This window comes from Stigmatopora nigra, chromosome 5 (assembly GCF_051989575.1).
Source record: "Stigmatopora nigra isolate UIUO_SnigA chromosome 5, RoL_Snig_1.1, whole genome shotgun sequence".
Lineage (NCBI taxonomy): Eukaryota > Metazoa > Chordata > Actinopteri > Syngnathiformes > Syngnathidae > Stigmatopora > Stigmatopora nigra.
The window spans coordinates 10,663,856-10,681,343 of record NC_135512.1 but is presented as its reverse complement, the minus strand read 5'-3'; the positions used below and the strand labels follow the sequence as shown (position 1 = coordinate 10,681,343).

The window sequence follows — 17,488 nt, the reverse complement described above, 5'->3', positions numbered from 1 at the left end:
TTACACTTGTTTAAACATTTGAAATGTATCCTTTTGTTCGGTCTGGTGCAAAACTTGCACCAACTTTGAGACTTTATAGTGTAGCAAAGCAGACATTATTCCAGCCTTTCTGTTTTAAGGGACAATTTCTTTTTCTTTTGTCAACAAGTCAAGCCACATTATTTTAAATGTTTTTTGATGCTGATAAGAGAAACCAAGAAGACTATTTATGGTGGTGACTGTTTCTTTCCCAGATGTTAAAACAATCCCTTATCTAATGTCTTCCTCTCTATATGAACCACCCGTGTAACAATTGTACCTTATATGTTGTCTTTATTGTATTGACTCAGGCTTGCAAAAAAAAAAAAAAGAAAGAAAAGAAAGAAAGAAATTGGGAAGCAAAAAACTGATGTTAACAAGAGCCATGTTGAGATCTGTCTGTGTTCTTATCACCTGGCCTACTTGTGAACAAATGTTAAACTCTGTTAAAAGCAATAGAGCACCTACAAAAATAGAATTTCCATCGAACTCGGCAGGAAACTTGCAATTTGGTCATGAATCACTGCCTCTTCAACTCAGTCCCTTATTCAGTTTGGGCCAGTAAAATTCAAGATTATGCTGTGGGTGTTTTTATCTGTAATTTGTGATAAAACAATAAAAGTACTACTAACTGGATTTGTTTTGGGAGAATTCTGAAGTTTAAATAAATTGGTACTATGACCTATCCTTACTATCAAATTTTATATTGAGGGCATATGGAAAAAATGAATTTGAATACACAGTAAATTCAATAGTTTAAAAGCAATTTCATTTCCATTTGAACAAGAAAACCAATCGTTTCCTCTCAAGAAAATGAAGTAGAATAATTTTCATGTGAGACTCTATTTTAGTGCAGATTAGTTGAATCTAAATCGTGGTTTCTGTGTGTGAAACACCTCAGGAAACCATTTCATTATTTTCTAGCCAAGGGTTATGATTATGTAACCAAAAATATTCATATCTGCAGCTACCAACTACAAAATTATCATGCAGCCTAATTTGACTGCTGATGGCAGAAAATGGGTGAATATGTTTAATTATATAATGTCCTAATAACTGTTCCATAATCGGGAGTACTATTCTTGTGTATAGTTGCTGAGGCATCCAGCAGATGGGAGCAAAAGGCTGCATGATATTGTGACGTCATGGATCAATCAAGCTTTTGAGAATTTAATAATAAGCACAGCATATTTCCAGATTTATCTCAATTAGGTCAAAAGTGAGTAAAAGTAGTTTTACAGTTGGTTTAAATATAAACTAAACACTAGATCGAATATTTTTGGAAAGTTTGTTTTTAAAATATAATGGATTAAATTAATGTATGTGTGGTATGGTATAGTATAGTATGATCCTAAGTATAAATGATCTATAGGGCATACCCAACCTTAAGTAAACAATGAACATAGAGTCTTTAAGAGAGCAAAATTTATTTCACGTTATACAATGTTAATTATGCTCCGGATATCCAGTCCGAACTGGAAAATAGAACATTTGAAGACCGCATGACAAGTCATACAACAACAAATGAATGCACATAGTGACACTGAGTTCTGGCTACATTCAAGTTTGTCAAAAACATGCACACAAACACATTTCAACATGTGTAACTCAACAATATGATCAAATACATATTTATTTTTTTAGCTTAGAGTGATGTGAAACTGCATTTCATCATACTTAATCTGATTCAGAGGGTACTTTAATTGATTTTTTAAGGTCACTGACCTTACCCCTGAAATAATTACATTAAATATATGTATTCAAAACACTCCAGGTCATAAATATATGGTAAAATTATTAAATAAGAAGTAGTATCTCAGCATCCCCAATTGTAGTAAATACTGCAAATGTGAATGGACATATGTTCTTTGCAACCAGCATGTGGAATACTCCAATTTTGAAAAGAACACATAAAAATCTAAAAGAAATGATGTCAGTACCAAAACATTTGATATTGAAGGGCCTTTTTGAAATGATAAATTATGTTTATAATAGCTGCCTTGTGATAAAACACACAGTGTCAAATCCAAGGTAGATTGCAGCTTTCCTGTATGGCATTTGCATGTTCTCCCCAGGCTTGCGTGGGTTTTCTCCGGGTACACCACTTTCCTCCCACATCCCCAAAACATGCTGGTTGAGCACTCTAAATTGCCCACATGTATAAGAGTAACTCCAAATAGTTGTCTTTCGGCCTTGTGCCCTGCAGTTGGCTGGCCACCAATTCTGGGTGTATCTAGATAGACTCCAGCACCCCTTGCGACCCCTGTGAAAATAAACTGTACGGAAAATGAATGAATGATTATTCCAGATGTACCTTTGTTCAACTATCTACAAGGGACATGCGGTGATTGTCTTGCGTCCAAACTGGGAGGGTTTGAACCCGGACAGTTCAAATGCATTGGACATCTATCGCTGTCATTAGTAGCCATTAGATGACGAGATATTTACCATTTACCATCATCATTATGAACAATTATCACGATGCCAGAACAATGTATATGCATTTTTGCCATTCCTTTTTTTAGATGGCAAGCAGTGGGGGTTTCCAGATGGGAAATATGTGGCTAGAGTTGGGGGGGAAACCAGTCTAGTGCACCTGAACCTCTTGTGGTAGCAGCTGGCAGCCACTGCTAACGTGGGTGAGGACCTTCTCCTTGAGCTGGGACACCTGCTCTCTGAGGACATTGGCCGTAGAAGCCAAGTCGGTGTTATGGCTCTTCAGGGTGGTCACCTTGTCCTCCAGTCGAGATATGCGCTCCAGTTTGCGTTTGCGACACTTGGAGGCGGCGATCCGGTTCCGGAGCCTCTTCCGGTCGGCCTTGATGCGCTCCTGCGAGTCCATGTCCAGGGGAGATAGCGGCGGGCTCTCCCCGAAGCTCTGCACGTCCGGCACCGTCTGAGGCTCCTCCTTGGGCGGCTGTACTCGGCTCGAGAGCTCCGGCTCCAAGCCGAAATGTTGAGGCGGGGGTGGGAAAGGGACCGTGTCCGTGGAGTAGTTGACGGCGGTTGCCGTAACCCCGCTGCCGTACGTGTGGAGGTTCGCATACACGGGCGGGTCCAGCTGCGTCGGAACCGGGGAGACGATACCAGCGCCAAGATCTGATGTCCCCAGGTTCTGCTTGTGAAGGTCCTCCAGCGCCTTGACGAAACCCTCGGCGAACTCCTGCTCGTCCGTGACGGGTTTCGGGTAAAGGAAGTGGCTGCTGGTCGGCGTGGAGGAGCTGGACATCCCGCTAGACTGGATAATGAGCTTCTCCAAGTCTGGTGAGGACAGTTTGAGCAAACCCAAGTCCGAGGAACCCAAGACGCAGTCCACTTGCTGTTTCATGTCAGGGTCGGGCAGGCTCAATTTAATCTCCTTCTTCATGGTTCTTTGGAATGTAGTCTTTTGTATTCGACGCACCTTCAGGGCTGCGCCCTGGCCATAACCTGACAGACCGGCCACTGGGCGAACCTTTTTGCGGATGTTGACTCGCGCTGCAGGCAGTGCAACGCGACTGGCGCTATAGCTCCGCCTCCAGTCTTTCTATGTGCCGAATTACTCCTACGTCACACAAGCGCATGCGCAGAGGTAGCCTATCACGACGCTCTGGTGTCGTCAGAGATCTGGTCCAAGGAGGAGGTGTCACTTTGCTTATTTGTTTTTTGGCGTATGGGCGAGAGCAGTTATATAAACGTCGGGCCTGGGGATTCAGGGGGTCTTCCTTGGTCTTTTTGGGGTTCAGATCAGTGGATGATGTAGTTGGATGTCAACTGTGGGCCTGTGTTATTTTTATTGTCATAATTTGTTACATTCTGATTGGACATGGGTCTAAAACTTGTAGCCCATGAGACAATTGTGGGCCTTGGGACAATAGTTCCTAGCTCCCATTTTACAATCAGTTGAGGTATTAGTGTTGCCTGAATGTATTTTGGGATTGGAATAAAAGAATGGATAATTACAAATAAAATGCACGAATGCAGTAAATAGTAATTTAAATAAAAGCTATGGTTATACGAATACAAATCATTTTAAATCAGTGTAATTTTCATTAAAAGGTTTGCTTTAAGTGCCACCACTACTCTCCGCTCAAGGGAGAATTGGCCTTTGTCAAGGATGAATACATTTGTGCAGGAAAGCAGCGATTAGTTCAACATATGTTTTTCATCTTGGTATATTTCGTGCCCATTGATAAAAATAGGCTTCCATCCTGTGGGAGGTGATGACGTCTCCAGCTTGCCTGCATCAGCAACCGCAAGTCGCCTTCACGCCTATTCGGGAGGATGAAGTGTGTGTGTTTTGCATTGGGGGTTACCATGGCAACAGGATGCATGACGCAGGTTGGAGCAACAGAACAGGAAGTCGGTGATTGGCTGGGAAAGACAGCCAGAGGAAGGATAGAAATGAAATATAAAGCCCCTTTATCTAAATGACACACTATTTTTGTTGATTATGCCTCATTTATGGGATCGTGTTACAAGTGAAATGATCTTTGTGGTGGTGTAGAGGAAAATAAGCTTTTTATAGGGGAAATGGAATTATACACTAAACAGGGAAACGCTCATTATCACTATAATATAATACTCCAAATGGATGGAGAATAGAGGGATTTAGTGACACTCTTTGGACGATATAGAAAAGACATGCAGGCATTTGTATCCGGGCAAATATTATACAAGGTGTTTCTTCATTTTTAACACAAAGGATGAATTACATTTCAAATAGAAGAGATGCACAGTTGTCCAAATACTTTTGCCCATTTAGTGTTGGTGTATTGCATGACGATTGGATCAAATAGATGAAATTACTGCAACGCTTTAAACAAAAGTTTTTATTCCAATGTTTTAATGTACATGATTTACCACATTCCTTTATATGGACAAAAAACATTCAGGACTAAACAATAACTTTTTTTCGTGTGTGTCAACAAAAAATCTTTCTCCTAAATGGTTCAACTCAAGTGTGGGAGTGAAACAAAAAGGACATTCAAGGTAAATTAGATTGCAGCTCTGTGCTGTAACCTCCCAAAAGACAAGCTGATAACGGAAAAACACCAGAAACTAAGTAACGCATTCCAGTGCACCACAAGACAAAAACAGTCATGTGCACACAAAAAAAAACAAAAGAAAACATACTGCCAATTTTGTTAACAAAGCTTCTGCCAGTTGGGAGGAATATTGTGAGAATGTTTAAAAGTTTAAATTAAAAAAATAAAACAATATTATGGCAGTAGAGGCAAAACAAGAAAACATGTCATCTTGGGCATCAAATTTCAGACTCATCAAGTGATGGTTGGTTGAGTGCTGACAAAGTGGCTCATTTGTGTGCTGATGACAACAGGTCAGTGTTGGTTCTTCATCCCCTGCGGTTTGCCAGGTTTCTTATCCGTCGGCTGCTGACCTCGCCCAGGACCACTCATCCCTCTTCCGCGACCACCAAACACACCTAACAGTGGGAAAAAGAATAACAACTCAGTTCAAGGCAAACCTAGTCTTAACATTTTTGCAATAAAATTACAATGTAACCAAAAACTCTGCATAAACAAACACATTTTTCATTGTTTAATTATTGTTTTTTTAAGTCATCCTTCATATAGTATAACTACAGCAACAAGAATATCCTCCTACCACCTACCTGCAGTTACTTTGGTACAATACAGCATGTTTTTTTTCTTTCATTTAGCAATATACTTGTATTTCTGGACCATATTTCGCTTTGTAGTACTCTGTAGTATTCTCAATAAATAAATCCATCAATGTAACCAGGCTTTGCTTATATCTGTGTTTAGGTGTTGCATAAATAAGGAGTCAAAATAGTTGTATATATCCATATCCACACTTTCTACAATGAGTAAAAATCAACAAAACACATGATAGTTTGTGTTGAGGTTTGTTTTGAGTGTGAAACACCGGAACCTATTACAGGCAATTCCATTTCTCTGTGATCCGTGACTAAATAATGTGTCTTCTCGCGCTATGAATCTTGGATAATTCAAGCTCACCTCGGCCCACTCCACCTCTTCCTTTGCCCTGCAGTTTGTTCTGTTGAGCTCCCCTTCCTCGGCCCTTGGACACCACCTCCTCTTTCACCATGTCAATGATCTCATCCGGGATGCGCAGATACTTGATAGTGCTTCCTCGGATGTAGCACTCCGGCATCCGCCAGAATTTGTCACCGTCCTATGAAAGACAAAAAAATTGAGTGATTATTCAATGTACAGTGGTACTTTGACATACGAGCAATTTGAGATAAGAGTAAAATCTTGAGCAAATAGTTATCTTGAGATACGAGACACATTTGGAAAGCCGGGGTGGAGGTGGGGCAAATAGAGCCAACCTGGGAGAAATGTATAAAAATTTAAAACAAAATTAGAATTAAATTTAGTGTAAACTTAGATTACATTTATTGTTGACCGTCTGCATCATAATCCAAGTTCATTTAAATTAGTTAATGTTATATTACCAGCGTGCGTTGCCATGCATAAAGTACCCCCCCATTTATTATATATAATATATATTTATTAAACAGATTTTAATCATAATAAACCACTAGTTATTAGTCACTTTGTAAATATATGGCGAATTAGAACAAATACAAATGTTTTCCCAACCCAACATCCCGTTTTGAGTGTTTTTTCAGAGTGTTGGAACGAATTAGTTCGTTTTTAGTTCATTTTAGAATATATGGATATGAATAAAGCCAGGACAAAAGAAAGACATGATTATACCCGAGATGTGCAAATGACTTCTCGCAAGTTTATGTTCATCCAGTTGTCACAGCTAACCAGGTGACCGTTGTATGTCTCGCCATTCTTCAGCTCCACCAGCTGTTCACAATCAAAAAACCAAAATGCTTCAAACAAAGATGTTTAGAGAAAGATGTCTTCACAAGTATTGTCCAACTAATGCAGCCTCACCATTGGATGGTTCTGAGCAGTTTTCAGCAAAGATAAAGGAAGCTGTAAAATAAAAGGTATGTTAACAAAGTAAATATTATTAATAACATTCTCACGCGACGGCATTCAGTATAACAAATCCACGCTACACCGTTTTGAGAGAGTTCTTCGTATAACAAACTCAGTTTGCCGGTTGATGTAGAACGCTTGAACATGTACATTAAAGAACAATATTACATTAGCAACACTTTGTTCACAATACTATTATGACTTCGCAGCTAACGCGTTAGCCAATGGGCTCTTAAATTATTCTTTGTTGCTATGCCACCACTGCAGTTAGCTTCTTTACGTGCATACTAGCCGGTAAATTATTGTTGCCTTTAACATTGATTTACATTTAGCCCCAAAAAAGACATCTTACCATGGTGATAAAGTCTCGTTTAGGTTTTGAATCAGACTTTTAGAAGGTGGTCAGGCGTGTTGTCTTCTTCTCGGAAAGTGTTTGGAGTCAGATTATAGTTACAATGTACGATGCTGCCTTTTAGAGGTCAAACTACATATTGCAAGTAGACTAGACTAGGAAAAAGTGCTCAAGGCCACCAGGAATGGATTTTTTGGTGTTGAATTAATTAATTAATTAATCATAAAAACCAGGGTCCCCACCACTATTTTTGGTGCACTCAAATGAAATTCCTAGATTGTTTTCCAAAGCAATAAATGCGTTTTTAAATGTATTTTTTGAATGTTTTTATAATTGCTGAACAAAATGTATCACTGTAATGTAGTCTAAACACTCAGGCAGAAAATGGATGACCTCACACTGATTGAATGCCAGAATACTGTTTTTAACACAGCTCTTTAAGAAAATACCAATTGCACATCCTTTACAGTGAGTACACAATGAATGCTGGGTTTGTTGCATTTAATTACTCTATCATCCTCTGCACAGGATGAACTCTTTGAACAAATGTGATGACCATGGATGTCCTGGTTCTGACTTTTAATGGTGCCCTTTGAAATAAAACCAACATCATGCTTTTATGACATATGTAGCCGTCAATGAAAGCCGTCTATGAATTAATATGTTCTTTTGAGATATCCAAAAGCAGACAAATTTCATCCTCATTGAACTATTACAAAGAATTGCAAACAGTGTATGCCTGTCTAACTGTGGCCACAAGAAATTAGACACTGCCGACCAGCTGCATTACTCTTCCAAACCTTCGCTTCAGATACTGTGATGGGCTGACAAAACACAGTTATAACATGCCTAAAGATCTCCACACACATTCCAGATCATTCATCACCTCTTTTATTCATTAGGTCTCACCAATTTTCTTTTAACATTTTGTCAGGGAAATACTGAATAGACATTTACAAATGGACTAGTTCAGTGATGGGCAAACTACGGCCTGCGGGCCACATCCGGCCCGCCAACGTTGTCCAAATAATGTTTTTATTCTTCTTCCCAAGACTGCGCCATCACGTGGAAGCCAGTGGCAGTAGCTGTTTTTTACTTTACTTTGTACTGTATACTTTCTACTTTAATAAAGAGTGATGAGTATGTCAATACGTACTTGCATTTAAGAAACGACTAATCGGTCATTTAAAGCAACGTTTTTGAATATTTATTCGGATCTCCAAATAAAGTGAAAAAAGACTTGTAAATTTTTGGTCTACAGAGAAGTAAAATCACAGAAACCTTGGTTGGTTATTTAACTTTCCCGTCATAGGTAATAAAACATACATGACCTGCTGATTTACTCATTAAGTTACTCAGTTATACAGTGAATGTGAGAAAGAAACAATTATCACTCAGAATGCTTTCTATGGGGACCAAAGTTCACACAGACTTGGAATCTGATAATGGAGAAATGTTACAATTACGTTCTTTTAGGGTTCGTTCTTGGGCTTTTTTTGGTCTGTTTGACTTGGTTAGTTGTGATCACCCACTGCTTTCACCTGTTGTCATCTGCCCTCTTTGGCCTCAGCTAACCCCGCCTCTTTTATGACCACCACATTTTGCCCATTGTCTCATCAACCCCTTTCTATTGAAATCCATTGTCAATTTCTGCACTTGGTTCCCTTCATAAACCTGGGTAATGGCTGTCATAGAGTTAAAGCTTTTCCATTTCTTCTTTGTGGTTTTCATCACACTTGTTCAGTTCCATCATGGGTACGCATTCTCTTTCTCTATGCATTTTGCCCTGAAAAAAGAGGAAATAAAGTTAGTGATTTAAAACTGATACAAAGATAATTGTGAGCCAAATAAACATAGCTTTTTAAAAAACTGTACATCTAGATTTTAAAGTAAGATCAAATAAGTATTCAGGCCAAAACCACTTTGATGAGTAATTATTGTATACCTTTATTATTTTTCAATCAGAGCTCAAACATCAGAGTTTTTTTATTACAATTATTTTTTCAGGAATATCACTAATTAAAAAAAACAATACATTAAATCAGAGTGCATTCATTCACAATAATAGTCTCAAATTTCATTAACTCATGAAACACAAAAGGCTCACAGGACAGATAATACAAAGATATGCAGAAACAACTTCCAACAATATAAATCATATTTTAGAGCTTTTTTGTACTGTGACATCATCACTTACACTGCATTGGGATTGGATGACTGCTGGCTTCTTATTCAAATCCCACCATATCAAACCCTCTTTAAGATCCCCTCTCTTCACCGGTCCTGTACATTGAGGAAAAATATGAAAAATATAGCATAAAATATCACTATAAAACAGACCTTGCCATAGATGGATTCTATATTTATGTGGTTTTAAAAACCTAGACCACACAGCAAACACTTAGACCCAAAAATAGAGGAAATGTGTGAGAAAATCACACATTTAAATTGGAGAATATATCTCACTCCCTCCTTAATTTATTAATGTTGTTGGAGTGTGTTTATATGCTATTCTTACCTGTAGCATAACTCACAAGGACACCAATTAGCACGACTGAGGTTGTTGCCACGACACCAAAATAAAGATAGGAGATGGAGTATAAGTTATGAAGGCCCCTAAATGAAGGAAAAAATAAGCATACATATTTTGACATTATTAGTTCTTGCGCTAACTATTTAGACAATACCCTGCAAGGTTGGGCCTGCCTGGAAAATGAACACATTTTCAGTTATATAGTTTAGTATTATTGCATATTGGCTCATTAGTTTAGCACTTCATCACTGGAAAAGACAACTGCTTGTGACGTAATACAGACCTTGGGTTGCCAGGTTGAAGTGTTGGTGAGATGGTTTGATGCCGAGTGCCATTCAGGGTGATGTTTCTCGGTTCACATTCTTCTGCATAACTAGGTAGCACACCCATGGTCCTTGAACTAGGTGGGTTTACTCCAACAGCAAGCCACAGAGAGACACAGTAACCCACGGCGGTTCCTGCATATGCCCCCTGAAACATCAAAACCCTCTCTTGGTAAGGCCATACAAGGGACATTTAACAAAAACATGTGAAGGACAAAGATAAATAATTCTCTTGGCTTGAAAGACTGCAAAATTTAAGGGATTTATTTTTTGTGTCTGTGATATTTTGGCACTTTTTGCCACCCGTCTCCCAACACAAAAATACCAAAACCTATGAAATAAGAGTGGGAAAAGCTCACTCGAACAATGATGTGAAAATAAGGGCCAAATGTTAATAAATATTTTCTAAATAAAATTGCAAACACATTACCAGTTTATTTGAGGCGGGAATAAATATCCCTAAGATGAATACACCAAGTAATGGACCACTGACCACAGCCATGACTGTAAAGGACCCCTGAGGACATAGTAAACATGAGAAAAAGATATGAAACTTGAGACACACCAGACGGCCACAAAATACTAAGATTGTTCAAAATAATAGAATTGTTGAAGCAGGAAGGTGAGTTTTTTTTTGTCATATCACATAGATCTATATTTTTGTTGTTGTTGTTGTTGTTATTGTTGTTGTATAAAACAGGCATACAGAATGAAGAATGAAAAATGTTGATTAAATTGAAGACACATTTTTGATTGCACTCCATAACCAATTACTCCTTAAAATTGGGTTATAGGCTAATCCTACAACCTTTGGGTTTGTAGATGCAGTAGACCACATGTCAACACTTCAGCAATACAGGGAGAGAATTGTCACAAAATAACTTCAGCCATCATCCATCCATTTACACAAATATACTACATTCACAAAATCAGCTCAAATCGGGCGGTAAAGATACATACCTGGCCTGCAATTTATTTATTATTGTTAAACTTATTTATTTATCAACTTATTTATTACCTATATATTTATGTCTAAAATGTCCTTTTCTGTGTCTGTATTCTCACCCGCTTGCTACTGTGACAGTGAAATTTCCCAAATACGGGATGAATAGTTATCCAATACAATTCAATCCAAAAGCAGACCTTGAACTGACTGTAGAGGCTAAATTAGGGAACAGCTATAGAGTTCTTGACCCTGGCAAAAAGTATATACTTGTTTTCTTACCTGAAGAACTCCCCAATCCACCAGGGAGGCTAGAACAGCTATGATTATACAGGCAACTCCATAGAGGAAGGCTTAAGAAAAGAAAACAAAACAAAAGTCGTACTACCATCAATACCAACTTTATGCGTATTTGACATTTGTTGATTTACAGAATAGGGTCTGAAAGATGGAATGAATGCATAGTATACTACACTTACTGAGTCCTTTGGAAACGAGGACATGTTTCCTCTGACTCAGGTGGCACTGGTACGGTCGAAAAAGGTCCTCCATCGTTACTGCGGCCATTGCATTAATACTTGTGGAAACTGTACTGTGAGATAAGTCTTTCTTTAATCATTATTTTCAACCATTACAGTAGGGAACAGGATTTGTGAGTTGAATTACGCTGAATTTATAGGGTTGGGTTAGTGACATGCACTATCAACATTTCTTGATTTCTTCACTTGGCACACTACCGTTTACGTATGATGTTCGTTTTTCCCTCCCTTTAAAGATTTAAAGCAAACTCTTTGTTCATTCTGCCATTGAGAGATTCGCATTCCACCAAGGTTTTTAGTTTATTTATGTGCCGAGAGAAAGCCCGTAAGAAACAAAGGTACATGAGCATACATAACTGTTTATGATCACTATTTATGGTTACTGTTTACCCTAACCCTACACACCTTGGAATGCAAATGCAGTAGTGAACACATTTAACCGGAATTGAGATGTGTTCTTGATATAGTCGTGTTCAAACATGTTTCTAATGATGTATCGTTGTCAAGAAAAAAGGCAAATGCAGGCTTGTGCGGTGATATTGACAAAGTAATCCCACGTAATTGCAACATAGTGAGTGTACATATATAAACTAAAAGCTCAAATTGAAATACCTCAGAGTGCCACTATATGCACAAGCCAAGAAGAGACCTGGAAAGCCAGTATGGTTCTGGAATATATCCAACACAAAATATGGCATGTACTGAAAAAAAAGACAAAAGAGAAAAAAGTATTAAGTATTGCATGATTCATTTATTTTTCAATTATTATCCCTACCACATCCTAGTGGCTAAGGTGTGGTAGGGATAATGAATGAATAGCCTAGGGCCTGTGTTAATACTACATAATCCAATTTCATCAGTTTTGACAATTGTACTTCTGAGCAGGCTACAATTTATAAACTCAGACAAAGCAAAGCTCTGGTGACCACTACAAAAAAACTGTTACCAATATGCTACAATGCAGCAGAACTTCCATATTACAGACTATATTTATCTTTTTGTCAGGATTGTCAATAAATAAAAAAAAAAAACAATGAATGGTATGACCAGTGCTCAACTTACAAGATCAGGAGAAGACACTCTGCCAGATATCAGTGGATCACAATTGAAGTAATAGGCAAACATTACAATGCCACAGGTTGCCGCAAAGCCCACAATTAGGCACAAACCCACTTGGTTTATAAATAATGCCCTGAGAGAAAAAAAATATATATATATAAGCTCTACTAAGGCTCGTTTTCTGAAAAATGAAATAAAGTATTTCAGGCAATGAACAAATATAGTTTTCATGAGATTTACATTCCTTGCAATGAAAACTGTTGAATAACACATTGAAAAATTGGCACGAGTATGATTTGATTGACCCACCACTGGGCCTGTCTCTCGTTTCTACAGGACACGTAGCGTTGGACTTGTGCTTGGTTTACACCATACATGGAAAGCCACAAAAGTGAACCGCCAACAGTCAAGCTCCAGAAGGTGTAACGTCGTCGGGGGTCAAAGTCAAAACTGGAAAAAAAATATCCGCAGATAGGTAAGTGATGGAAGTACAATTTGTACAAGATTGTACAGTTCTATCTAAGATAGCAATACACAATGATTCAATTGAGCTTGTACTAATCCATAAAATCACTTTTTGGAGCTCTTGGCCTTCAAACAAACTGTTTTTGTTAAGATACTAACAGAATCCCTATCTCAATTCGTTTTAGCGGTAGCAATATATATATACAATATATACAACTCAATCTAATAGATGTATAACACATAAAAAAACCTACTACTACTACTACTGCAACAACTCAATCTAATGGATGTATAACACATAAAAAACTACTACTACTGCAACAACTCAATCTAATGGATGTATAACACATAAAAAACTACTACTACTACTACTACTACTACTACTACTACTACTACTACTACTACTACTACTACTACTGCAACAACTCAATCTAAGGGAAGTATAACACATCAACAACTGCTACTACTACTATAACCCAATCTAATGGATGTATACGTAACACGATCCCCTACTACCATAGCTCAATCTAGTGGACGCATAACACAATTGTGTACTATTACTACTACTACTACTACTATACAGCCCAATCTTGTGGATGTACAACACAATCCACTACTACCACAGCTCAATCTAGTGGATGTATAACACAATTTCCTACTACTACTACCACCAACACCACTACTACCAATACTGCAATTTATAGGTGCGTCTTATATATGAAACACATTTTATGATGGGCCATTTATTGACGGTGCATCTTATACTCGGGTGCGGAAAATACGGCACACAAAAAAATTCTTCAACCAATAACGTATTTTTGACTTACTCATCAAAATTAAGCCTTGAACCATTATTGGCAATTCTTAACACTGCTGCGGGACCACCAACCAGCACGGTGCCATGGATGACAATGGCCACAAAACCAGCAAACATGACAACAATCTGGAAAACATCTGTCCAGATCACAGCTTTTATGCCACCCTGTGAAATACCAAAAATAAAGCAGACACTTAGTAGACACACAGATGTATACAGGGACATGGATTGAGTGCATATACTGTACAATAATCCAGTGTTTCCCAATATTTATTGAGCACACACCACCACAGAAAGTGGATAGAGGTTCATTTGGTATATCTCCTGCCCTCCTGTTTTTATAACCCGAAGACTGAAGTCAAGGATACTTTACATTATACATTATTTCAGGTACTAAATATGAACAATTTGATTTCCTTTGTCACCCTGGTTGGGAGGGACTGCATCAGTGCATATATACTTAAATGCTTTACCAGAGTTGTGTAAATGGTGCAGATAATTCCAGTTGAGAAAAGAGACATCCACATGTTAAGTCCAGTTGCTGTGAGGGCATATAAAAAAGGAAATTTAAAGATATGGTAAGGTCATAAATACATGAAATCTGTTTGAAAATAAGTGCAAAAAACAAGGGTGCAAGATCAGAACGGTTGAACTCTTAATCTCTGAGTAATATAAACTGTTTTGATCTGATTTCAGAAGCTTTTGTTTTAGGTGGGTTTAAATCATAAATTGCTATTGCACGAGACAATTAATCATGGCATCTCCACAACAATGGTTGTAATAGGACAATTGTTCCTTTTATAAAATAAAATATTTAGGTACATTGATTCACTTTTTTGATTTCATTCACCATTTTATATATTGTACTAACGATTAATTTATTTTTCTTTAAAACAAGCGACGCAATATGTGCACACAGACACTATTCTGTCTTCTCCTTCTTAATTGTATTCTGGCCCGGATGCCAAAACATGTGTTTACATGTGTTTGTAGAGAATCGATGCTAAAGACATTAACATTCACTCTAAAAATGCCGGGAGTGTGCTTGAGAATCTGTTCGGACAAAATTACAGAATCCTAAATTTCATGGATTCATCCTTTTTTTAGATGATTTTCATTCAATCGTTAGGGTTGACAACAACAGTCTTTGATTTGGCCCAATCCAATCATTTTTGACCTAACTGGATCTTTAAATTTGTATAGTCCAAATTTAGTAGCTTCTAAACTATGAACACTCCTTAAGTTGCAGAAGAATAAAGGTTATAAAGTATAATGTAACAACATTTTGGGAGTCATATGAGTAGTTACCTCACCCACCTTGGTTGAGGATCAATGCTGGCGCATAAATGACCACACCTGTGTATAGTAGCTTGAGGAAAAAATATAGAGAAACAGAGAGTGACAGATGTTTTTGTCTTTGTCAATATTAGGTATCATACACATCTAAGGGTATGTATGTATATATTTATATATACATATATATGTACATACACATATACATATGAATATGTATGTGTATTTATAGCAACACACTTATTTATATATTTATTTATATATTCATTAACTTATTCATTTCCTACTTATTTAAGTCTAAAATGTCTTTTCCTGTGTCTGTATTCTCACCCTCTTGCTACTGTGACAGTAAAATTTCCCAAATACGGGATGAATAAAGTTATCTTATATTATATAATCTAATCTAATGCAGACCCCCAACACTGGCTCTCTTCTCAACATCACCTTTCTTAAAGACAAAATATATTTATACTACTAATTATAAATTAATGAACATTCAGTTTTAACTCTTCAACATTCAGAATTTCACTATGATACTAAGAAGCAGAAGTCATTTTGCTGCTTTTATTTGATAGATAACTCATTGTTTTTGTAGTTGTCGTTGTTTTTTGCCATCAAAGAAGGGCATTTAGTACACAAAAATTGTGTTATGGGAATACTTTAATTTGATCCATCCATTTTACGGGCTAAGGAGTTACATTTATACGGCAAGTAGTAATAAGAAAAAAATGTATGCTTATCCTACTGTGGCCACAAGAAACTGAAGACTTCCCAGAAGTTGCATCCCTCTGCCGAACCTCATCTTCAGATACTGTGACAGGCAGAGAGGCCTTACTTAACATCACGACATGACCCAAAATCACTAGCACAAATCCAGGCACGCACACACCCAAACATGCCCTCCAACCATAAACATTCCTCAAATTTTTTTTTTCATGTTCTTATATATCATGTTTGATCATGACCAACATTTTTTTGAACATTTTGACATTAAGGTGAGGTACACTTGAATTTAAAGTTGGAGTATTTTTAATCCCTACATATTTTAACCTTTGATGCCATGTGAGTCATACTAAAATTACGTTTAACCTGATTGGTGCTTGTGATGCCCAGTCGAAAGAAAACCGGCAGGAAGAAATAAGCAGTCATCAGAGAGTTGATGCTTTGTCCCAGGCACATGTAGAGGAATTTGAATCCGTGGCGATAAGCTTCAGATGGAACTCCCAAAACCTGGACAGCTGACATAAAGCTGGCACAAAGGGAGAGTCCAATGGGAACAGCTGACATATTGCGACCGCCAGTGAAAAAGTCATCAGTGCTGGCACCGTGTGGCTGCTTCTTCAGGGCTTGATATAATCCTATGACCATGGAAATCAGGAGCATGACAGCAAAAACTGCATAATCGGCTGCGGCAAAGGTCTGTGTGGAGGGATCACCGGTTAACTGTTCCACCATCGTTCTAGGAGACCAAACAAAATCTCATTGGAAATTTGCATTTGGACATTACTCCTCTTATTTGTTTGCGCCTTCTTTGAACAGTGCATCTCATTTGGCTGTTCAAAAACAGAGCTTGTCAATCATTGTCAACATTTTCACAATGATCACCACGTAGAATATATTAAGAGCTTGGATGATATGCTTTACTTAATATGATTTAACAGATACTGTATGCTTCAATGGATTTTGGATACAAAAGCTTCAATAACATACATGAAGGCAGATTTGTAAAAGATCATAACATAGTAGAAAAGAGAATGTGAAATAAAGAGGAAAAGGTTCGTTCAAGGGGAAAATATTTCGGCTAAAGTAGACTAGAAGTTGTTGAAACTGCTTGAAAAAGTGATGAACATTGTGAAATTGGGCAGGCTCCCTTGCAACTCAGTAGTGATAAGAAATTTGAAATGATTTAATGTCTTTAAAAACTCACCGAGCGCAGGTGACAAATTTATGGAGTCTCTCACTGGAATGTGTTGATAGTCTCGAAAGTAGCTCTCCTGAGGTAGGCACTAGTAAGTGTGTAGGTGGTGCTTTTAAGAGTTGCCATTTGGGATAAGCCCAAAAAGTTAACCCCTTATTAAACGTATGATTAACCTTATTGAGATGCTGCAGCTTCATCAATTGTCAGTGTATATAAACTCATCTCATTTTCTGAACTGCTTTATCCTCACTCGGGGCGCAGGGGTGCTGGAGCCTATCCCAGCT

At 37.8% G+C, this 17,488-nt stretch overlaps 3 protein-coding genes across 3 annotated transcripts; all 3 read right to left on the bottom strand.

The window, feature by feature from the left end:
* Positions 1-1,428: 1,428 nt before the first annotated feature.
* LOC144196229 (transcription factor JunD-like) lies at positions 1,429-3,548 on the bottom strand. Its single transcript, XM_077716148.1, has one exon. The coding sequence runs from the start codon at positions 3,383-3,385 to the stop codon at positions 2,606-2,608; it is 780 nt and encodes a 259-aa protein (XP_077572274.1). The 5' UTR covers positions 3,386-3,548; the 3' UTR covers positions 1,429-2,605.
* A 1,266-nt stretch (positions 3,549-4,814) lies between these two features.
* lsm4 (LSM4 homolog, U6 small nuclear RNA and mRNA degradation associated) lies at positions 4,815-7,436 on the bottom strand. The gene is made up of 5 exons (XM_077716152.1): positions 7,315-7,436; positions 6,915-6,956; positions 6,726-6,824; positions 6,000-6,177; positions 4,815-5,443 (listed from the first exon to the last, which is right to left on the bottom strand). Exons 1-5 carry the CDS (start codon positions 7,315-7,317, stop codon positions 5,340-5,342), a joined length of 426 nt encoding a protein of 141 aa, XP_077572278.1. The 5' UTR covers positions 7,318-7,436; the 3' UTR covers positions 4,815-5,339.
* A 679-nt stretch (positions 7,437-8,115) lies between these two features.
* slc5a5 (solute carrier family 5 member 5) lies at positions 8,116-17,278 on the bottom strand. Its single transcript, XM_077716147.1, has 16 exons — positions 17,214-17,278; positions 16,376-16,745; positions 16,032-16,097; positions 15,311-15,362; positions 14,467-14,534; positions 14,004-14,158; positions 13,021-13,161; positions 12,715-12,844; positions 12,265-12,353; positions 11,593-11,705; positions 11,396-11,466; positions 10,601-10,687; positions 10,131-10,318; positions 9,833-9,930; positions 9,512-9,597; positions 8,116-9,100 (listed from the first exon to the last, which is right to left on the bottom strand). Exons 2-16 carry the CDS (start codon positions 16,739-16,741, stop codon positions 9,011-9,013), a joined length of 1,800 nt encoding a protein of 599 aa, XP_077572273.1. The 5' UTR covers positions 16,742-16,745; positions 17,214-17,278; the 3' UTR covers positions 8,116-9,010.
* Between the last annotated feature and the right edge of the window lie 210 nt (positions 17,279-17,488).